Source organism: Oncorhynchus nerka, linkage group LG27 (genome assembly GCF_034236695.1).
Source record: "Oncorhynchus nerka isolate Pitt River linkage group LG27, Oner_Uvic_2.0, whole genome shotgun sequence".
Taxonomy (NCBI): Eukaryota; Metazoa; Chordata; class Actinopteri; order Salmoniformes; family Salmonidae; genus Oncorhynchus; species Oncorhynchus nerka.
In genome coordinates, this window is record NC_088422.1 from 55,259,453 (window position 1) to 55,282,821 (window position 23,369).

The 23,369-nt window shown below is 43.9% G+C and overlaps 1 protein-coding gene across 3 annotated transcripts in view; it reads right to left on the bottom strand.

Moving 5' to 3' along the window:
* Positions 1–23,369, bottom strand: part of lrp4 (low density lipoprotein receptor-related protein 4) — a 234,348-nt gene that overhangs the window by 18,792 nt on the left and 192,187 nt on the right. For 2 of the 3 annotated variants that reach the window (XM_029638669.2, XM_029638671.2), the window contains exons 15-32: positions 19,310–19,486; positions 18,975–19,100; positions 18,118–18,326; positions 17,615–17,696; positions 17,303–17,408; positions 16,851–17,052; positions 16,503–16,692; positions 15,975–16,106; positions 15,004–15,144; positions 13,666–13,752; positions 13,200–13,371; positions 12,757–12,919; positions 12,253–12,478; positions 11,458–11,761; positions 9,761–9,979; positions 9,458–9,592; positions 4,177–4,285; positions 3,725–3,917 (exon numbers count right to left, since the gene is read on the bottom strand). In XM_029638669.2, coding sequence (XP_029494529.1) covers positions 3,725–3,917; positions 4,177–4,285; positions 9,458–9,592; positions 9,761–9,979; positions 11,458–11,761; positions 12,253–12,478; positions 12,757–12,919; positions 13,200–13,371; positions 13,666–13,752; positions 15,004–15,144; positions 15,975–16,106; positions 16,503–16,692; positions 16,851–17,052; positions 17,303–17,408; positions 17,615–17,696; positions 18,118–18,326; positions 18,975–19,100; positions 19,310–19,486 — 2,973 coding nt within the window. The remainder of the gene's footprint in view (positions 1–3,724; positions 3,918–4,176; positions 4,286–9,457; positions 9,593–9,760; positions 9,980–11,457; positions 11,762–12,252; positions 12,479–12,756; positions 12,920–13,199; positions 13,372–13,665; positions 13,753–15,003; positions 15,145–15,974; positions 16,107–16,502; positions 16,693–16,850; positions 17,053–17,302; positions 17,409–17,614; positions 17,697–18,117; positions 18,327–18,974; positions 19,101–19,309; positions 19,487–23,369) is intronic. The other variant, XM_029638670.2, reaches the window with a different exon arrangement.

Below are 23,369 nucleotides of genomic sequence, written 5' to 3' on the forward strand. Positions count from 1 at the left end.
GACTAGTGCTCCATTATTAAAGTGGCCAGTGATTCCATGTCTATGTATATAGGGCAGCAGCCTCTAAGGTGAAGGTTTGAGTAACCGGGTGGTAGCCGGCTTGTGATGGCTATTTAACAGTCCGATGGCCTTGAGATAGCTGTTTTTCAGTCTCCTGGTCCCAGGTGTAATGCACCTGTACTGACCTCGCGTTCTGGATGGTAACGGGTTGAACAGGCAGTGGCTCGGGTTGTTGATGTCCTTGCTGGCCTTACTTTGACATCGGGTGCTGTAGGTGTCCTGGAGGGCAGGCAGTGTCCCCCCGGTGATGCGTTGGGCAGACCACACCATCCTCTGGAGTGCCCTGCGGATGCGGGTGGTGCAGTTGCCGTACCAGGCGGTGATACAGCCTGACAGGATAATTTCAATTGTGCATCTGTAAAAGTTTGAGGGTCTTAGTGGCCAAGCCGAATTTCTTCTGCCTCCTGAAGTTGAAGAGCCACTGTTGCGCCTTCTTCACCACACTCCCTGTGTGGGTGGACCATTTCAGATCGTCTCCACTGTGGTCCCATCAATGTGGATAGCGACCTGCTCCCGCTGCTGTTTACTGAAGTCCACGATCAGCTCTTTCATTTTGTTGACGTTGAGGGAGAGGTTATTTCCCTGCCAACGCTCCACCAGGGCCCTCACCTCCTCCCTGTACACCGTCTCATCATTGTTAGTAATCTGGCCTACTACTCTTGTGTCATCTGCAAACTTGATGATTGACTTGGAGGCATGCATGGCCATGCAGTCATGGGTGTACAAGGAGTACAGGAGGGGGTTGAGCACGCACCCTTGTGGGGCCCCTGTGTTAAAGGATCAGCGAAGCGGAGGTGTTGTTTCCTACCTTCACCACCTGTGGGCAGCTCGTCAGGAAGTCCAGGACCCAGTCGCACAGGGCAGGGTTTAGATCCAGGGCCACGAGCTTAATGATGAGCTTGGAGGTTACTATGGTGTTGAAGGCTGAGCTATAGTCAATGAACAGCATTCTGATGTAGGTATTCCTCTTGTCCAGATGGGATAGGGCAGTGTGATGGCGATGGCCTTGTCTGTGGATCTATTGGGGCGGTAAGCAAATTTAAGTGGGTCTAGGATGTCAGTTAAGGTAGAGGTGAGGTGATCCTTAATTAGACTCTCAAAGCACCTCATGATGACAGAAGTAAGTGCTATATGGGGCGATAGTAATTTAGTTCAGGTAACTGTGCTTTCTTGGGTACAGGAACAATGGTGGACATCTTGAAGCAAGTGGGGAAAGCAGACTGGGATAGGGAGAGATTGAATATGTCAATAAATACTCCAGCCAGCTGGTCTGCGCACGCTCTCAGGATGCGGCTAGGGATGCTGTCTGGGCCGGCAGTCTTGTGAGGGTTAACACGCTTAAATGTCTTACTCAAGTTAGCCATGGAGAACGAGAGCCCACAGTCCTTGGGAGCGGCCTGCGTTGGTGGCACTGTGTTATCGTCAAAGCGGACGAAGATGATGTTCAGCTTCTCTGGGAGCAAGACGGTGTCTGCAACGTGGCTGGTTTCCCTTTGTAATCCGTGATTGCCTATAGACCCTGCCACATACGTCTCGTGTCTGAGCCGTTGAATTGCAACTCCACTTTGTCTCTGTACTGATGTTTTGCCTGTTTGATTGCCTTACGGAGGGAAAAACTACAGTCTTTGTATTCAACCATATTCCCAGTCACCTTGCCATGGTTAAATGCGGAGGTTCGCACTTTCAGTTTAACGCAAATGCTGCCATCGATCCACGGTTTCTGGTTTGGGTAGGTTTTAATAGTCACCGTGGGTGACATCCCCTATACACTTCCTGATGAACTCTGTCACGTGTTTGTGAAACGTCAATGTTATTCTCAGGTTACCCGGAAAATATCCCAGTCCCCGTGATCAAAACAATCCTGAAGCATGAATTCCGATTGGTCACGCCAGTGTTGAATAGACCTTAGCACAGACCTTAGCACTATAAGGAAGGGAGGAGCAAAATTGAGTCGTGTTCTGATTTGCTGAAGGGAGGGTTGTGAGGGCCTTGTAAGCATATCGAAAAGGCACGTAGCAGTGGTCTAGTGTTTTTCCTAAGCAACTACAGTCAATGTGTTGATAGAACTTTGGTAGCTTTTTCCTCAAATTTATTTTGAGGAAAAGGGTAATGAATTGAGAATCCCCAGCTACAATTCATGTGGCCTCAGGATATGTGGTTTTCAGTTTGCATAATGTTTCTTGAGGGCCGTTGTGGTATTGACTTGAGGGGGAATATACATGGCTGTGACTAACATATGTTTTATGCTTAATGAAAGACATGCATATTTCAACCAATACATGCTTAGTGCTATTAGAAATAGCAACAATGTGACTATTACAGAGCCAGTGCAACAGGCGGCAAAAGGAAGTAAAATTGTCCGTTTTGAAAGTCTAGGATTGAAACAAAATATACCAAAAGGATAAAGAAAACAAAAAAACAAGTCAGATCTTTTACCTAATAGTGGCACTACAAACACGCATAAATTCCCCTAGAAACACAGCCATTTGAAAACAGCAGGAATTGTACAACGGCTCCATTTTTCAACATATAGGAATAATATACATATGAGAAGCAAACTGACGCTGCTACCTTTCCACTAACGTAATTCGATTTCCTGTCTGATTCCCAGGTCGTCCGCTAAATAGCAGCTGAAGATCACGAGGTCTCCCGGCCACCTGAAACCAGATGCGTCTGGTTGGGCAATGAGCTCAGCATCAAAACTGAACAGATTTTGACACCTGACATCTTAAAATGACCCTAGCGATTGGGGTGTTATTTTTTAAATAACACATAGACAAGCGAGGAAACGTCCAACTTATTTCCCCATTCAATTTGCTAATAGCAAACGAGTCAGATATAGCAATGGTACATACTGGAGGATACATGCAAGGTAATGAATTGAGAAAGAAATGCATTGCATTATGAACACCAGGGTGTATATTTTACATTTCAGTAATTTAGCAGATGTTATTTATCCAGATTTAACAGACACTCCTATCCAGAGCGACTCACATCTAGTGCATTCATCTTAAGACAGCTATGTGGGGCATGCTTCGGACATTGCCAGCAGTAAGATTTGAGTTTGTTTTACAAAAAGACAATTGCTTTCGAATGGCATGTCATTTTGTATTTTTTTTTACCGTAATTGACGGAATGGATATCCCTTCAGCTTAGCGGCCATTTTATAGCAGGTGAAGAAGAGTTTATAGAGATTCGCAATACAATGTTGAACACTTTTACTGTTGTTGAGTAAAAAAAAAAATGTTTTCCTCCGCTCTAAACAAGGCATGTATTACATAACACACACTGTAAATATCCATCCTTGAATGTGACCAACAGTATAAGGTGAAAGCTTGAAAAATGTAAATAAAAAACATCCCCGAAATGCCTCGCTACCATTCAGTCACTGTGGCGACACCACAATGGGGGTTGAATCTGGCTCTAATCATCTTTGATCAGATTACCCTCAATTCTAACCTACGCCATAAGAAGATGAACTAGTACTTGAACCGGTATCAGTAGTTAGGGGCAACTTTACCGCTAGCTCAAGGGTGAAGTTTCACCTTCGGTACAGGTCTAGGATCAGCTTCCCCTCCCCAATCCTAACCTTAACCATTAGTCGGGAAAATGCTAAAATTACTCAAGATCAGCGTCTAGGGGCAATATCTCCCTGCTCCCTTACCGCTCTGCCTCTGTGGCGAGACTATGATGATGTCCATGAGGCCCTCCACGTTGGCCAGGACCGTCTCCTTGCTGCGGCCAGTGTGTTTGTCCACACGCTGAATGGACTTAGTCTGCCAGTCCGTCCAGTAGATCCAACGGTCTTGCTGCGAGAGTCGGGAGAAAGGGGTTAGAGGGGAGGACACCGGCTTCAACTGGGGGAACAAAGTAGAGAAAAGGAGAGGAGAGAAAGAAACACAGACGAGGAAGAGAGAGAGGGAGGAAGAAAATGAAGGTCAGAGATGGAGGAAAGTAGAATGGTTCAGTTTTATGGTTCAGTATGAGTGGAGCAGGAGGGAGAGCAAGTGAGGCAGTGAACAAACAATTGAGTGACGGAAGAGTGAGAGAGCAAGTGAGTGGACATGGCAGCCAGGGGGAGGGGTCAGGTAGTTGATTGACAGCTAGAGGGGATACCTGTGTGAGGGCGAAGGGGTGGGACACAGGGCTGATGAGGATTTGCCGGAGCTTTCCGTTTAGGTCAGAACTCTCAATGCGGTCCAGGTGAGCATCCACCCAGAAGATCCTACACACACACACACACGCAGGAGTTAAACACACACAATCATAGTACATATACATACTAGGCAAAATACTTTGCAGAGATATTAGACAGAGATGAGAGGGATTTAACAGGAATTGACATCAAAGCTATCTATCAAGAGGCCAGAAAACTCCTGTACTGTACTATGATTTACTACACACAGGATTCCCACACCTTCAAAAAACATTAAATTCAAGGACTTTCAAGGACTTTCCAGGCCCAATTCCCTCAAATTCAAGGACCCAACATGGCATAGTTTGAGACACGGATCAAGGTTAATTACTGTTACAACACTTAGCATTTTTATAATGAGAGCTAGCAGGCTTTACAGAAGCTCACAGACAACAATTAAAAAGAGAGAGGCTTGAATGTGTGAACACTTCTCAATTGTTCTGTGTTACAGTGATGGCAGACTATGTGGTCTCTTGCTTTCTCTAACACAGCACAGCAAAACAACATCTTGAGCGATAGAGACAGAGACTTATTTTCCTTGTTTATTTCATTAGCACCAGCTTAACACAAAACATGTCGCAGAGCAAAAACATGAGCTTTTTAAACAAAAACACATGACAATGAATAAAATGTTTTGCAACAATAAAATATTAGATGAAAATGAAAAAATAAATAATAAATAAAACCTTTCCCCAATAAAACATTTCCCAGACCATTGTGTTCTGGGGTTGTTGGCCTTTTTGTTTCATTTGCTTTTTTTGTTGTTGTTGATCACTTACTCATTGAGTAGTGTTTTGCTCCTTCTCAAACTGTTAAAACAGTGCCAAACCCTTGCTTCTTGCTGCTATACCCCTTAATTTGCTTTTCAGGACATTCACTTTTTCGTTGAGTAGTGTTTCTATTTCAGCTATTTGTGCTTTTTTATCTTCAGCACCCTTTCTCAGGCTATTAGACTTGGCAATAAGAGTGAGGTTTCCTGTGCTCTCCGCTTTGAGTGCAAATTTGTCTGCTGAGGTCTCGAGAGCATTTATGTCATCTGTCATTTATGTCATTCTTTTCTTCCCTTTAAGTTAATCTATTTCATCTATAAGGTCTTTTCTCTTTCTGTTTTTTTTTGCTCATCCATTCTTCTCTGTCTGTTCTTCTTGATGTGTCACATACCTCTGCCTTGCAGATGCAAGGTGAGAGTAAGACAGTAAGAGGAGTTGGTGGCAAGTTCTCCTTGATTTCTGAGCTCTCTGTCCTTTGACATATACTCGTAAAAATGTGTCCACGCTGTCTTGGACAGCGAGAGACAGAAAACAACAACAAAAATCCAGAAAAACGCATTTCAAAAATGTTATAAATTGATTTGCATTTTAATGAGGGAAATACGTATTTGACCCCTTTGCAAAACATGACTTAGTACTTGGTGGCAAAACCCTTGTTGGCAATCCCTGAGGTCAGACGTTTCTTGTAGTTGGCCACCAGGTTTGCAAACATCTCAGGAGGAAGATCTAATCTTGTCCCTGACATCCTTGGAGAGCTCTTTGGTCTTGGTCATGGTGGAGAGTTTGGAATCTGATTGATTGATTGCTTCTGTGGACAGGTGTCTTTTATAAAGGTAACAAAATGAGATTAGGAGCACCCCCTATAAGAGTGTGCTCCTAATCTCAGCTCGTTACCTGTATAAAAAACACCTGGGAGCCAGAAATCTTTCTGATTGAGAGGGTCAAATACTTATTTCCCTCATTAAAATGCAAATCAATTTATAACATTTTTGACATGCATTTTTCTGGATTTTTTGTGTGTTATTTTGTCTCTCACTGTTCAAATAAACCTACCATTAAAATGATAGACTGATCATTTCTTTGTCAGTGGGCAAATGTACAAAATCAGCAGGGGATCAAATACTTTTTTCCCCCCTCACTGTACATAGCATGCAGTACACTGTCAGCTTTCCACTCTGTTTCTTCCACTCCCTTCTGAAATGCTCCTTGTACAATATGGAGACGGCAACTGCCAATGTTTATAAGGTGTACATTAAAATCTAGGAGGGTCTTCTCAACCTTTGAGTAAAATGACCTATTTACATTTGGTCCATCCAGGAGATCTGAACCATGTTTTCCTTGGTAGATCTTCGGTGCTCTTCTTATAGACCGCTTTAAGGTCCAATGTCCCATAAATTTAGAATCATAAAATCTCATCCCAACGTTGTCCTCATCCCATAAATGGACGTGAAAGTCACACTGCTTTGACTGAGTTTTTCTGTTCAGGCTCATCAAAGAGAAGTACATAGTCCTCCTCCCCAGCAGACAGTTTTTTAGACAACAAGTGCTTGAAATGAGGAGCCAAGCTTTGCACACACAGCTGGACTTTGCTGCCCTGCATGCGAAGGTCTTGGCTATTGCACTGTCTGGGAACATCGCTGAGAACAGCACACCTAAGAGTAAAAAAGAAGAAGATTGAAACCAAACACTTATTTCTGTTTCTAGCCTGTGTGTGAACCTGTGTGTGTCACAGAGAGAGAATATGAAATATGAAAACAAACATAACATGTTCCTAAAAATAATTTAATGTTACAGGTGACAGTTTATAAACCATGCCACTCACCCCCATCATATTCAGACACCACAATGTCTCAGCCCTCAATGTGTCCTCTTTGGGAACGCCAGTTATGATGGAGGTGGTGACTGTGGTAGTAGTTTCAAGATTGAAGATTGTCTAGGTGGTGATGTCAATGATGACTTTTTCACATAGATCAATTGAGTTGGAGCTGTAAGAAAATAAGTGTCCAAGTCTGATGAATGACTTGCTAGCTTGCTAATGTTAGCTAGCATTAGTCATGAAACGTTGTCACTAACAAATCTTGTGAATGTCCTTTAACTAAATGTAAACTTCACCTAACGTCATATATTTTAAATGTTCACTGTCCAGCTCTGCTTGCTGCAAGTTGGCTAACGTAACGTTAACACATTAGCTAACTTTAGCAAGCTAGCACTATTGTCAGGTGTGATTCTGTGGGAGAACTGACTGAGACATCTAGATAACGTTAGCTAACAACAACATAGAAAACGTTAATTTGACCGAATAATTCTGTAACGTTAAAGTTAATTTACACAACCATGAAGAGATGGAATAATCTAGCTAACTAAGTAATGTTAATAACTAAGTATGGTTGTTGTATTCCTTTCTACATTACCAGGGGAAGGACCTACCTGCTTTTAACTTGCAGATGGCCGTCCTGTGTGATGGTCCAGCAGCATGGCTTGTCACAGCTGCTTCGTCCATGGCGTGAACTTTAATTGATTTGCTGCAGGCTCTGCATCGGGCCATATGGATGTCCCACTGATCATTAACAAGCCAGTCTTTGTAAATGTCTTTGGTGAGCCACGAGTCCTGGAATTGACATTTTCCAGGCATAGCTTAAGGTTCGCTTAACGTTACATGGAAGCCAAACTGGCTGCGAGCGTGCGCCATCGTGCATACATTTATTTTGTCCCCCCACACCAAACGTGATCACGACATGCAGGTTAAATTATCAAAACAAACTCTGAACCAATTATATTAATTTGGGGACAGGTCAAAAAGCATTAAACATTTATGGCAATTTAGCTAGTTAGCTTGCACTTGCTAGCTAATTTGTCCTATTTAGCTAGCATGCTGTTGTTAGCTAATTTGTCCTGGGATATAAACATTGAGTTGTTATTTTACCTGAAATGCACAAGGTCCTCTACTCCGCCAATTAATCCACACAAATAGTTTCTAGTCATCTCTCTTCCTTCCAGGCCTTTTCTTCTCTTGACTTTATATTGCGATTGGCAACTTTCATAAATTAGGTACATTACCGCCACTGACCTCGGTTTGTCTTTCAGTCACCCACGTGGGTATAACCAATGAGGAGATGGCACGTGGGTACCTTCTATAAACCAATGAGGAGATGGGAGAGGCAGGACTTCCAGCGCGATCTGCATCAGAAATAGAACTGATTTCTATTTTAGTCCTTGGCAACGCAGACGCTCGTTAGCGCGCTCGAGCATTGTGGGTGCAATAATTGAATAACATAGATTTCTACGCTTATTTTGCAACGCGCACGCGACGCGAGCAGTGTGGTCAGCCTGTTAGGTTTCTCGCTTGCTTGCCGCTGTTTAACCTGGATCATTCGACTTCAATCACTTATGCACGTGCAGACAGTTGAACGTAAGCCTATTACTGACGATAAGTTTAAAAAAAATTGAAATACCTGAAATTTCTATTCATGCACAAGTTATATAAATTCAAGCACTTTAAATAACCTTGATGTTTTTCTCTCAAATTCACAAACTTTCAAGGATTTCAAGGACCCGTGGGAACCCTGTATACAAAACAGAATGTTCTGCAGAAAATAATTAGATTTTCTCGACTGAGATCTGCTTTGCATGCTGTTAGTTCCTAAAATTTTCAGTCTTTCTTTCCCTGTCTGTCACACTCTCCCTCCCGCTCCCTCTGTAGGTTGACATTTATTGGGATGAGTCTTGTCCTGGAGGCAGAACTGAGCAATTTCTGCTAGATGGGCCAACTGCAATGTCAAATTTGTCTTTATTGTAAAAGTTTATGAAAACAAAACTTTGCTTTTTGGTCTTAATTTAAAGTTAAATTAATTTAAGGGTTAGGCATTAGGGTTAACAGTGTGGTTAAGGCTAGAGTTAAGGCTAGGCAGATAATATGACTTTATGGCTGTGCCAGATAGTGACCAAGGCTGCAGCAAGGCTGCCTCCAGGACAAGATTTATCATGAAAAACACTAACCTGCGCTCCCTCTCTCCTTCCCTACCATTCCCTCTCTCTCCTGTATCTCTATCTGTCATTCCCTCCCTCCCTTCCTCCCTACCAATCCCTCGCTCTCTCCTATATATCTGTCTGTCATTTCCTTATTCCCTCCCTACCAATCTCTCGCTCTCTCCTATATATCTGTCTGTCATTTCCTTATTCCCTCCCTACCAATCCCTCGCTCTCTCCTATATATCTGTCTGTCATTCCCTTATTCCCTCCCTCCCTACCACTCTCTCTCCTTTATCTCTGTCTGTCATTCCCTTATTCCCTCCCTCCCTCCCTACCACTCCGTCTCTTTCCTGTATCTGTCTGTCATTCCCTCCCTCCCTCCCTCCCTCCCTCCATCCCTCCCTGTCAGTCCCCTATTCCCTGCCTGTCTCCATTCCAATCCCTTCCACTCTCTCGCTCTAACCTGCGTGTGTCGTAGTCCAGTGTGAGTCCGTTGGGCCAGCCCAGGTCTGTGTTAATCAGAACTTTACGGTCTGATCCGTCTAGGTGTGCCCGCTCAATCTTAGCAATGTGACCCCAGTCTGTCCAGAACAGGTACCTAGGGAGACCAATGAAACAATGACAACCCAGTTCCCACACCCCCCCCACACACATACACACAAACACACTTACAAACGCCCACAAAACCAATCTCTTCCACTATACCCTTCCACCCTCTTCCTCAACAACACTTCCCCCTCTATTCCTCCTTCTCTCTCCCTCTCACCCTTTGCTGGGAAACACAGCGATGGCCCTGGGTTCATCCAGGCTGTTGTTGACTAGTACTTTGCGGCTGGTCCCGTCCAGTCGGGCCACCTCAATGGTGTTGCGACCTGTGTCCGTCCAGTACATATTCCTGGTCACCCAGTCCACAGCCAGACCATCAGTAGTCTTCAGACCCTGGCTTATCACTGTCTCCATCCCTGTACCATCCAGGTTGGCCCGTCTGACCAGCACAGGAGAAGTTAAGTCAAACAATGAATGAATCAATCAGCAAATCAATTAGTTATATAATTTATTAAATCAAATCCTATTGCTCAAATACATTAATTGCAAAGAGTTAAAACCCCAAATAGTAAGAAAAAGTGACAGTGACAAGGATGAATTCCATGTGTGGGAATGCATGCGTGTGTGATTAAGAGTTTATTTATTGTGTGTGTGTATACACTGAGTATATAAAACATTAAGAACACCTCTTTACATGAAATAGACTGACCAGGTGAATCCAGTTGAAAGCTATGATCCCTTATTGATGTCACTTGTTAAATCCACTTCAATCAGTGTAGATGAATGTTTAAGAAGGATTTTTAAGCATTGAGACATGGATTGTGTATGTGTGCCATTCAGACGATGACTGGGCAAGACACAAGATTTGAACGGGGTATGGTAGTAGGTGCCAGGTGCACCGGTTTGAGTGTGTCAAGAACTGCAACACTGCTGGGTTTTTCACGCTCAACAGTTTTGTGTGTATCAAGAATGGTCCACCACCCAAAGGACATCCAGCCAACGGCTGGCCAGTGGTCGAAAACAGGTCATTGGTGAAAGAGGACAAATGAGGCAGACACGAATTGTGCAGAGCAACAGACGGACTACAGTTAGTCAACTGACTACAGTTAGTCAACTGACTACAGTTAGTCAACTGACAGTTCAGTACAACATTGGTCCCCAAAGACCCATCAAATAATGCACAACTCGTTGTACCTTGACACGAATTGGGTATGGCAGCCGAAGACCTTGCAGAGTTCCACTTATTTCAGCAAAAAACAAGAAACCGCGGTTGCAGTGGGCTAAGGGACAAAAACACTGGAGAGTTAAAAAAACATTGCCTGGTCTGATAAATCCCGGTTCCTGTTATTTCACGCTGATGGGAGGACTAAGGTATTTGGAAAACCACATGAGTATATGCATCCATCATGCTGCTTTTCAACATTGCAGGCTGGTGGTGGTGGTGTGGGGTGTGTTTTCATGGCACACACTGGGTCCCTTGATAAAAGCGGAGCTACGTTTGAATACCACAGGATATCTGAACATCATTGCCAATCAGGTACATCCCTTCATGGCAGCTGTGTATCCATCTGCCCCATGCCACAAGGTTAGGATTGTCAAGGAATGGTTCCACAAACATCACAGTGAATTCAGCTTACTGCAGTGGCCTGCCCAGTCACCAGATCTCAATCCAATTGAGCATCCGTGGGATGAGATGTAACAATCTATTTGGTGTAGAGATACACTACCAGCCAACTTGACACAACTTTGGGAAGCATTAGGCTGCATCCCTGTGGAACACTTTAGACACCTTATAGAGTCAATGAATTGAGGCTGTTCTGAGGGCAAAAGGAGGTGCGCAACTCAATATTAGGAAGGTGTTCCTAATGTTTTGTACACTCAGTGTATATTGTGTGTGAGCGTGTCTTTTTAGCATACCTGATAACATCAAGGCTGACATCGGTGTAGTACAGCTTCCCGTCCACGCTGTCGTAGTCCAGTGAGATGACGTTGTGCAGCTCAGGCACGGGCACATGCACATCTGTGTGGTCATTTGTGTCCAGGGAGATGCGTCGCACGCTGACCCGGTTGGAGAAGAGCAGGTAGGTCTCGGGGGAGTCGTCACATGACCTGGCATCCCCCTTGAGGAGGATGCCGGTGGGACAGGCACAGGAAGTACCGTTGGGGCGGGGCAGACACAGGTGGCTACAGCCCCCGTTCCTTCTACCACACTTATTGAAACCTGGAGGGGGGGAGATGGTGTGTAAGAGAGGGAGAGAAAGAAGCAAACCAAGTCAAACTTTTGTTGCAGGTACAGAAATAGGGGTAGCAGCAGCATATGTATGGGTTTCATTACATTGCCATTACATACAGGCAACTGATTCCATTGAAAGTGAAGTGAGAGAGGGAAGACTAACAATAAATAGATAATACAGGGGATAAAGGGAGGACAGCAAACGTGTAAGTGCCACGCAATTCCAAACACACACCAACCAAACAACCTTCCCAGATTTTTTGCAGTGTGTGATTTTCTAAAATGAAATGATCACAAGTAAGGTCACTCCCATATAATTCTATGGTCATGCCCACTAAGGCCAACTTTGAACGGTTGATGTACCAGGCTTTTATGCGACATGCGCAATAGCCTGGGGACGAGGTTAAACCAATGCGAACCCCTACCCACACCTTCCTCTCTGCTGTTCAGAGGCCAGTGTGCCATTCGTACACTCTCACCCAGTGGCTTCTCTCTATCCACGGCCTGTATGTCCATGAGCCCGGGCAGGTTGCTGCGCACGGTGATGGTGTTGGCGCCGGTGGTTTTGTCAGCCCGCTGGATGCTGCGGCTCTGCCAGTCGGTCCAGTAGATGTGTGGTCCTAGTAGGGTCAGACCGTACGGGTGCTGAACCGGGGATACCAGGGTACGGCGGTTCAGCCCATTCAGGTCTGCCGCCTCGATGCGCTACGGGAGGGAAAAACTTAGTTAATTCATTGACTCAATAGGCCGGTTTTCCAGACACAGAATAAGCCTAGTCCTGGATTTTAAAAACGTCTTCAATGAAGATTCTCCATTCTTCTTCTCCAATAAGAACACAGAATTGTCATTTCAGTGGCAAAATGCTTTTGCTATGGTGTGTCCTACTTTAAACATGACCCAGCTGTGGAACAAAAGCCTGCACACTCTGTATCTCTCAGGATTGGTTGACCTCTGCTTTAGCTTTTCGGGACAGGGCGACTGACCTCTGTGTGTGCGTCAGCCCACAGTAGCTGTGAGCCGGCACTGTCGATGGCCAGTCCGTTGGGCCAGCCAAGGTTGTTACTGATCAGAACCAAACGGTCTGAGCCATCCATCGCTGACCGCTCCAGCTTAGCATGCTCCCCCCAGTCTGTCCAGTACATATACCTGGAGGAGAGCGAGAGAGAAATGAATGTCACACCGGAAGTCGTTAGTAGACTGACAAAGGAGGGCTAACTATTTCCCAATCTAGGCTGTTTAGAAAGTAAATTCCTTGGGTCTAATTCACGACGGGTCAACTTTTATTGACCTGCAAACAAAAATACCTAAATACCTAAAACACACAGGAACTAACTCTCTCACAGTCTGCATATGATTATTCAGTACATTGATAGTAAAAATTACATTTGAATTTAAAAACAAGTGCAAAATCTAAACAACTCCTTACCCCATCTCGTGGTAGAGGGCGATGGCTCGCGGGCTGTCCAGGTTCTGCCAGATCAGAACCTTCCTCATGGAGCCGTCCAGGTTGGCCACCTCTATCCGGTTCGTTCCGGTGTCCGTCCAGTAGATCTTGCGACCCACCGCATCCACCGCCAGACCATCAGTGGTCATCAGACCTGGAGAGCGAGAGAAAAGGAGAGGAAGAAAGTAAAATAAAGAAAGAGTGGAAGAAAGGAGCGAATGAGATAAAGTTAGGGAGAAGAGAGAGGATTAGAGGAAGTGAGAGAAGGGTATGTAGAAGAATAGAAGTTAAAATATTTCAGTGCTACAGGTCATTTGTTTTACAATATAGATGAATATTCCTCTGTAATACAGCAGATAGACAAAAAATACTCTAGCCTATCTGTAATATGATTCAGATACTGTATGTTTTGATTTATGAAATAAAGTTGATTGATTATTTCCCTCACCTGTAGCGATGATATCCTCATGAGCTGTCCCATTGATGTTAGCTCTACTCACCTTCTTCAGTGTGCTGTCTGACCAGTACACTTTACCTGCAGGGGGCAGTAGACACACACACAAGGTTACAAAGACATACGGTTAGTCACTGTTTCACCTCCACATCAGTGGAGGCTCCTCAGAGGAGGAAGGGAAGGATCATCCTCCTCAATGAAGTTCATAAAAATGTAAATAGTTATCCATTATAGATAAAAGTATACTAACTATATTTACGTCACCAGTGACGTGAATATAGTTAGTATAGTTTTTAATTAATAGTTCTAAAAATAATTTAAAACACACAATGCAATGAAGGTCTACAGTCGCCTCAGAAGTACTCTCTGGGGTAGTACCATGGTTTAGCCGGAGGACAGCTACAGTAGATTCCGTCCTCCTCTGGGAACACAGACCTCAATTCAAAATCTAGGAGGCTCATGGTTCTCTCCCTTCCATAGACTTACACAGTAATTATGACAACTTCCGGAGGACGCCCATCAACCTATCAGAGCTCTTGCAGCAAGAACTGACATGTTGTCCACCCAATCAAAGGATTAGAGAACAAATACATTTCTTCATAAATTATATTATACAACAAGCAAAGTGATCATGCTGTTTGTATGTGGCTGCTATGAAAGTGAACTGTGTGTGCGTGCAGGTGATCAGGGGTGTATTTTATTCTGCCGATTCTGTTGAAAAAGGTTTTTAAACAGAAGCAAACAGAACAAAACGGGGATCAACATACCTGAATTTGTCCAATAGAAACTCTTATTTGCAACTGCTTGACAAATGATTACACCCTAGATCAGCTAGATGTAGGGAAGAGTGTGCAAGGCAGTATTGAATGAGTCATTCACTGTCTGTCACCTTGATTACTAAAACATTTATCTCAACCTATGTGTGGTAAACTTTCATTCATAGGATACATTGTAGCAACCTCATGATGGCTATTGGTAACATTTTTGTATCATGTACTAGCCTAAACCTATTGATGTTAAATTGAGCTGGATGAATGAAATGTGAATGACAGTCATCCAATACACTGTAATAGAAATAAGGCCATGGTCAATGAAAAAATGTTTTGCTCCCTCATCTTAAATGGCACTGACCACTACTGGTGCACATTCAGATCACAATTAAAAAATGACACTTTTTTGTCAAAGGACACTGATGATGAAGCCTTTTCGGGCGAAATGTCTGGTCTGAAAGATTGAATACATTTTTATTTATATTTACTGCAAAACCTAAGTGCAGACCTTCCTAATTGTCCTGTTCATACCACAGAGATGACAGAAAACACACATACACACCCTCTTTAGGGTCCACTCCGATGGCGATGGTGTTTTTCATGGATCTGTTGACAGCCAGCACCACATCAGCAAAGTAGGGGATGTCCAGAGAGACCATCCTGATATCAGTCCGCCGTGCAAAGATCAGGAAACTACTCATCCCTACAACCAAGACACATCACTATCAGTATGGAGAGTACAGGTTATGGAATAAAACCACCTTATATTTTGGATTATGATGAGGTTATACAGTTGAACTAAGCTTATGAGGCATTTGTAAGTGATATTCTTTAAGAATCAACGGGCTGTAAATACTGTATCGCAGCTTGGGCCTTGACGGTGAAGGTAGTAATTAAAGGGATGTCAGCAGTAACGTTTTCAAGATAGAGCACTTACAGTACAAAGAAAAGAGTGTGACGATAATGCAAAACACATTATTATCACAGTAAGATTTTTACTGAAAGTGCTCCATCTTGAAAATTTTACTGCTGACATGCACACTTGTTGGGACCATATCAACAGCGTACTAATGAACAAAATACTAAACTATGTTTTTTTTCTCTCCTTTAAATCAAGATGAGACAATTTTTAATTTTTTTTTTATTAATCAAACATTGTTATCAATCTACTTGTGGTATCTTGGAAGACATCAATATCTCTGTGGTTAATTGTGTTAAGGTGATGAGATACATGGTATAGTGTTGCTTTTTTTTTTTTTTTTTAACCTTTATTTTACCAGGTAGTCATACTGAGACCAAGGTCTCTTTTAAAGAGACCTGAATTTCAGAAAATACAAAATGCAAAAGAAACAGAACAAGGTCATAAAACATGAACAAATTCATCAGTAATAAGGTCCTCAATCAGGTGTCTAAATTGCCCCAGAGGCAATTTAGAAAAAACATTAGAAAACATTTAGAAAACATCCAATGTACCATGTGTTGTTGTACAATGGGTGCTATTAGTATAATAATATTATATTGTTGCTATGCTACCGTGTGTGCAGGTCTTTCCGTCCAGCTGAAGGTTGATGCCGGTAGGACAGGTACAGCTGGAGCCTTTTGTGGGTGGAGCCAACAGACACAGGTGACTGCAGCCCCCATTATTCACCGCACAAGGTGTCCGCACTAGAGAGTGAGGGACAGAGGGGGGAGAGAGCGCAATATATAATTATTCAACATAAAAACGTAAGATGATAGTATATGTTGCCCACTCAGAAACTATTGCAACAATGACATATGTGTCTCACTCATTTAACAGTTGAGAGTTTAAAAAGGATCTCAAACACAATTTAACCATGCGCTCTGGACTAGAGCCTCCATGGCCATGGGTTCTGTGCAGCAGGCTGAACGTTTCAGGTGCTTTTTGCCCTCTGAACCACATATCTAGGATCAGTTTACCTGGCCTCTAATCACAGGTGGGTGGGGGTCTAGTATCTTGTCACAAAATACTCAGAGGGCCAACAGGGCGCACGCACGCACACACACACACACACACACACACACACACACGCACACACACACCGGTGGTGCGGTAGCGGTGGAACATGTGAATATCCATGAGGTTCTCCAGGTTCTCGGCGAGTGTCTGTCGTCCCAGGCCAGTCATTTTGTTGGCACACTGGATGCTCTTTGACTGCCAGTCTGTCCAATAGAGCTTCTCCTCATGCAGAGTCAGCCCAAAGGGGTGGGGCAACTGACTGCCAATCAACACCTGGACACCAATGGAGGGGAGGGGGGAATAAAAATATTAGCCAGTCTTCTGATTCACAGAGTAAAAAGTCTCACTTGATTAAATACCCATCCAACATACAAAAATAGTTTGAAAATAAGCTAAAACTTGTAAAGACTATCCCTTCAAGACCACCTCACCTGTCTGTCTGAGCCATCAAAGTTGCCAAACTCGATGGTCTTCATCCCGGCATCGGCCCAGTACAGGCGCTGTGTTTGGTAGTCAATTGCCAGTCCGTTAGGCCATGTCAGGTTGGAAGAGATGATGACGATACGGCTGGATGCGTCCATCCCTGCCCGCTCTATCTTAGGACTCACACCCCAGTCTGTCCAGTACATATATCTATAGTACTCAGGGAAAATCATGTATCAGTAAACTGTACATGTATGTGGTATGCACAATTCATCTGTATACTGTATGTTCAGATTAGTTGTCAGTGGTAAACAACAAAGTCCATGCAGCGCTAACTTTTTGGGAGGACTCTATTGAACTGCTGGAAAAAAAGGTGTGTTTACATGCTACTCTGCAAACTACTGTCAGAGGTGTCATTGGATATCTGACGCCTGATATTGACCCTTGACTTCTAACTCACCCTCCAATTGGGTCAACCACGATGTCCCTGGGTCGGTCAAGATTCTCCCAGATCAGAACAGTACGCATGCTCCCGTCTGCATTAGATACCTCGATACGATCTGTACCTGATCTCACACACACACACACACAAGCACGCACACACTCACACAATTAATTATTGTTTGTACAACAAATTACTCAATAAAGACTAGTCAAAAATACTTCCTGGTCGTCTATAGCTGACATGATACACAGTGGTACAAGCTTCAGTTTGTACCACTACCGTATAGTAATTTAAATCTAGAACACGTGTACAGTTAAGGTTTCTTACCTGCGTCGGTCCAGTAAAGTTTGTTGGTCACCCAGTCAATAGCCAGACCGGCTGGACTTTCCAGACTGGTGTCCACCACCACCTGACACACACAATAACAACTCATGTCAATACAGTACAGTAACTTAATTGAAATACTCCCCCATAGCAAAAGAAGGTCAAACAGCTGTAAAATGAACTGTGATACCAGACTCTCATCAATAGGTGGCGACATTTGGTTAAAAGTAAAGTGCAAGGGACTTTAATCAATACTCTGATCTCATCAGCTAAAATGATTCCCCCAAACAATTGTATCTTACCAAGGATTAGACCAAACATCCAACACTATAACACTAAACTGTTTTCTTCTCTATTACTAGCTATTTTATTTGTAATGATCTTGATGGGTGGTTGTCTCACTTACTTTAGTTGAATACACCTTCCATTGTACAGTAAGTGGCTCTGGATAGGAGCATCTGCTAAATTACTAACTAATATGGGAAATAATATTGGGAAGAACTGACCTCCTGCCTTGAGCCGTCCCATTGGGCCCGGTTGATGGAGTCGGTGGTGACGTCCGTCCAATAGATGAAGCCCTCCTCGGCATGCCAGTCCAGTGCCACGGCGTTGCGTACGTCGGCCAGCGGGATGACATCATCCGACATGTCCTCGGTGTCGAAGCTGATTCGTCGGATGTCCGTCCTTCGGGCAAAAAGCAGGAACTTGTCAAGACCTGATCAAAGACCAAAGGTCTTCTGTCAGTGCTCTAGGTTTACCAACAGGGTCATCACAACACACCAACATACACCAAGGCTCTGTTCCAATTATCCACACTAGCGTACTCCTTAGGATTAAGCAATGAATTGGGCATTCTAGTGTGAACAATTGGAACCTAACTAAACTAACACATGCTATTAAAGGGCAATTCTGCCACCTTTCAACCTCATATTCGTTACCTCCAGCACCAAACCAGTGTCTACATATGTGAAAACAGCTAGATAAGAAGCTAGATAAGAAGAAAAAATAAATGCTACTCTGTGACTTCACAGGGTAGGATTAAAAGTAAGAAAAATGAGCTTCTTGCAATGTTTTAACTAAATTTTTTATATAAAATGCAAAAATATGCCGTTATCACATATGTAGACACTGGTATTGTGCTGGGGGTAATGAAAATTAGGTTTAAAAGTGGTGGAGTTGCCCTTTAACATTAGCTAACTGGACTGAAAATGTACTTAGCAAACATTGAGTTTATATTTAGAATGAAGCAATACCTAAATGAACACAAAAATATTTACAACTCTAAATAATCACATTGAAATGTCAACAAATATTCTAGCATTCTACCTAGAGTGTGGTCATGTAGGCAAGTAAGTATACTCACTCAGGGCACAGTTATGCTGGTCCACTTTCTTGAAGCCCGTGGGGCAGTCGCAGGTATAGGTCTTGTTGCCAGGGAGACAGAGGTGGCTGCAGCCCCCGTTGTTGGTCCCACATCGGTTACGCCCACCTGGAGAAGAGGGGGAGAGGTTAGAAGCACTCTGTGAGTGAGTGTGCAGGTGTGTTACTTACTGCACCTGTGGGTGGTGTGTGTGTGTGTGTGTGTTTGTATGTGTGTGTGAGTGAGTGCGTTTGTATGTGCACGAAGAAGCATGTGTGTGTATTAGATTGGATGTGCGTTCATGCATGCGTATCAGTGTGTGTTTGTGTCTGACTGACCTGCGGGCTGTCTCTGCGGGTGCAGTGTGTGTATATCCATTGGGAAGTGCAGCTTGTTTCTGATGATCTCCTGGTTCTTGCCTGTGAACTTGTTGGCACTGTTGATGCTCTTGGTGTGCCAGTCTGTCCAGTAAAGGCTATCCTCAAATACCGTGATGGCAAATGGATGGGGCAAGCCTGGATGGAGAGAGTTAGACAGAGAGAGAAAGACAAGAGAGAGAAATAGACAAATATATGTATTTAAAGAAGCATATGTTGTCCTTATTACTGAAACACAAGAATAGCATTGGAACATTCTCATTGACCCTTTAAAGGAATTAGACCAAGTGGTATAGAATGAGGGGGGGTTACATGATTTCAAACAACAAGCACCCATTGGAGCAGTAACAAAATCAACACACAGCCACACACAAATCCCTAAACAGCTCCTCCACAAACTAAAACAAAACACCAAATAAAACCAATCTGGAGTAAAGGAACAATTATCTTCAAAGCAAAATAGCACAAAGTTGGACAAGATCTGCTTCCTCACGCCATCAAATGAGAACGAGTTAATGTTGTTGTCTTTTCATTTGTGTCCCCTATTGTATTCAGCCTTAATCAGAGCTGGTTGGAGTTAGCCTGTTTCTTATTAGCCACTCGCTAATGACATAAGCTTTGGGAGTTAAATGCTAGCTCTATAGATTTCTTCTGAGAAGAAGTCCCTGTTTGACTACTTGAAGAAAGGTGGGAGGGATTGATCAAAGAAAGGAAGGAAGGGAACAATGATTTGGTCGTTTAAATAGGGCCACAGTCTTGGTGGAGAACATATGTGGAACACTTCCATACCATTGTCCCTCTATTCATTCATTAGCCCAGCTGAAGTGGCCCTATTGGCCAGATTGCCTACATTTTTGGCGAAGCACAGAGAACCTCAGAGAGTGCTGAATACGCTCAACTGATGGATGGAAAGAACATCGTTTTCACCTTGTTTATTTCTGTTGGTGGTGCACAGTTTGTGGTGAGCTTTCTGCCATAAAGGTCTTACACAGGTCTAGTATTTTATACCAGGGTTTTACAGTGGGGTGTAAATGAAGAGGGGTGAAAGACCAAACCTGGGGAGAGAGGAGAAGATATTATCTAACTCTTAATGTAAACGAATACTCAGATACATACTTAAAGTATCATACCCCTCAGAAAAAAAACTAAAAAACATTAGCTTCAGGGAAAGATTGGTATTTTTCACTCTCTCTCTCCATCTGTCTATCTTTTTCTTTAGGTCTCCAGGTGTGTGGAAGATGATACTTGGTGTGTGTGTTACTGATGTTATCTTCAAGGAGACACATGGTTAGACATGAGTGTGAAGGGGAGTCCGAGTTGGGTTGACACTCTCCTCTCTCTTTCAAGGGCAGATAGCAGGAACACTGGTGGTATGTGGGTCTACTCTCTCTTTTCTGTCTCTGGTCTAAGGGATAGCTGGGCCAGCAGCTGTTAGGCAACAGGGAATCTTCCATAGGGGTCTACCCACCCACATGTAACCTCTCCCCTCTCTGTCCCCACTCTTCTCCTTATCTCCCTCACTCGCTCTATTGTGTCCTTCTCTGTCTCTCCCCTACCTACTTTTCATCCCCCCTCCAAAAAAGCCCACATTTCTATCCCTCTCTGTCCCCACAACACCCCTCGCTATACCCCCCTCTCCTATTGTCTCCTTTACTGCCCACCCCCACCTCGCCCCCGAAGGTGCACAGGTGTGCTCAGAGGATAAGGGTGTCACCCACATCACTCACTAGATACCATGACAAAGAACTGGCATGTCTCCAAATGTTTCTCAAACGACCACACACACACAGATGCGCACATGCACACAAAAAAGGCATGCATGCGTTCACACACACACACAGGCACACACACACAGGCACACACACACAGGCAGGCATACACACACACAGGCATACACACACACACACACAGGCATACACACACACAGGCATACACACACAGGCACGCGTCCCATTTGTTCTGCCTGTTGTCTGAGCAAACAGAGGGCCTAGTGGAGGTATAGGGCCAATTACAGGTTTTTATCCCAAGAGCACACATCAATAAAGGCTGCTCACACAGGGCTGGACGGGTACCCTCTACACCCCTGTCCTCCTCCTCCTATCACCCCTCACACACCCCTCCTCCTCTAATCAAACACTCACACAGGGCAGTGGGTAACCCTCCCTTTCCTCTCCTAAAAGACATTCCTTCTATTCTCCCCCCCACTAATGCCACTTCTTCTTGTTTTTAGCTGATAGGAGTTGAACCAGTTGTGGTTGTTCGCGGTAATATCCCATCCATGACAAGGATCGCCGAGTTGTGCGTTCCGTGATGCCGTTCTGCACACCACTGTTGTACTGCACCATTCTTTGTCAGTTTGTGGCTTGCCTGTTAGCTTGCACGATTATTGCCATTGTCCTTCGACCTCTCTCATCACAAGCTGTTTGACGGAAGTTTTTTGTTTGTTGCACCATTCTCAGTAAACTCTAGACACTGTCGAGCGTGAAATGCCCAGGAGGGCGTTTGTTTATGGGATAACTGGATCCAGCGCACCTTGCACCGAAGATCAAACCACGCTCAAAGTTGCTTAGGTCACTCATTTTTCCTATTCTAACGTGTTAAATAATTAAGACAGACAAATGACTCAAGAGGAGCCAGAGATCAAGATAGCCTAACCAGAAGAAAAAAACCTGTTCCCGACCCTCCTCCTTCAGCTACTGCTGGCCTTTGCAGATTCTGCCATTAAGCTCCTGAAGTTGCTGGTAATAGGCTACACCAGGGGTCGGTAACCTTTTCCATTTGGAGTGCCAAGTTATATTACCATTTCGAACCGATCTGCGTGCCAGTTACGATTTTCAAATGCACATGTTCATGGAACAGTTTCATTTCATTTATAATAAAGTCTTCGTATCTCAAAATCATTATCATGTGTTTGATCAAAATTCTAAAAGTAAATTCTATTGCCATTGCCAACTCTGTAAAAATATCCAACATAAAGCCAAAAAATAAAAACATTGCAGCCTGCAGGTAGAAAACATCCTGTATAAATCCCATATTGGCTATGCATTGTATCAACTATCAACTTTGTCTGGACTGAAGCTTGCACTAAAAAAACTCTTCTGGGCCCTCCGAGTTTTCTGCGCCAGTGAGCTCCGGACAGACACAGCTGTAGGCTATTTGCGCAACGGATAAGTAATCAAATCAAATCACATTTGATTTGTCACATGCGCCGAATACAACAGGTGTTACCGAGTCAATGTGCGAAGGGTAGAGGTTAGTCGAGGTAATTTGTAAAGTGACTATGCATAGATAACAATCAGCGAGCAGCTGTGTTAATAGTCCGGGTGACCATTTGATTAACTGTTCAGCAATCTTATGGCTTGGGGGTAGAAGCTGTAGACAAGGAGCCTTTTGGTCCTAGACTTGGCACTCGGTACTGCTTGCTGTGTGGTAGCAGAGAGAATAGTCTATGACTTGGGTGACTGTAGTCTTTGACAATTTTTTGGCCATTTCTCTGACACCGCCTAGTATATAGGTCCTGGATGTCAAGAAGCTTGGCCCCAGTGATGTACTGGGCCATATTCACTACCCTCTGTAGTGCCTTACGGTCAGATGCAGAGCAGTGGCCATACCAGGGAGTGATGCAACTGGTCAGGATGCTCTCGATGGTGCAGCTGTAGACATTTTTTTGGATCTGGAGGCCCATGCCAAATCTTTTCAGTCTCTTGTTGTCGTGCCCTCTTCACAACTGTCTTGGTGTGTTTGGACCATGACAGTTTGTTGATGATGTGGACACCAAGAAACTTGAAACTCTCAACCCTCTCCACTACAGCCCTGTCGATGTTAATGGTGGCCTGTTAGCACCTCTTTTTCTTATAGTCCATGATCAGCTCCTTTGTCTTGCTCACATTGAGGGAGTTGTTGTTGTCTCTTATCTCCACCCTATAGGCTGTCTCATCGTTGTCGGTGATCAGGCCTACCGCTGTTGTGTCGTCAGCAAACTTAATGATGCTGTTGGAGTTGTGATTGGCCACGTAGTCGT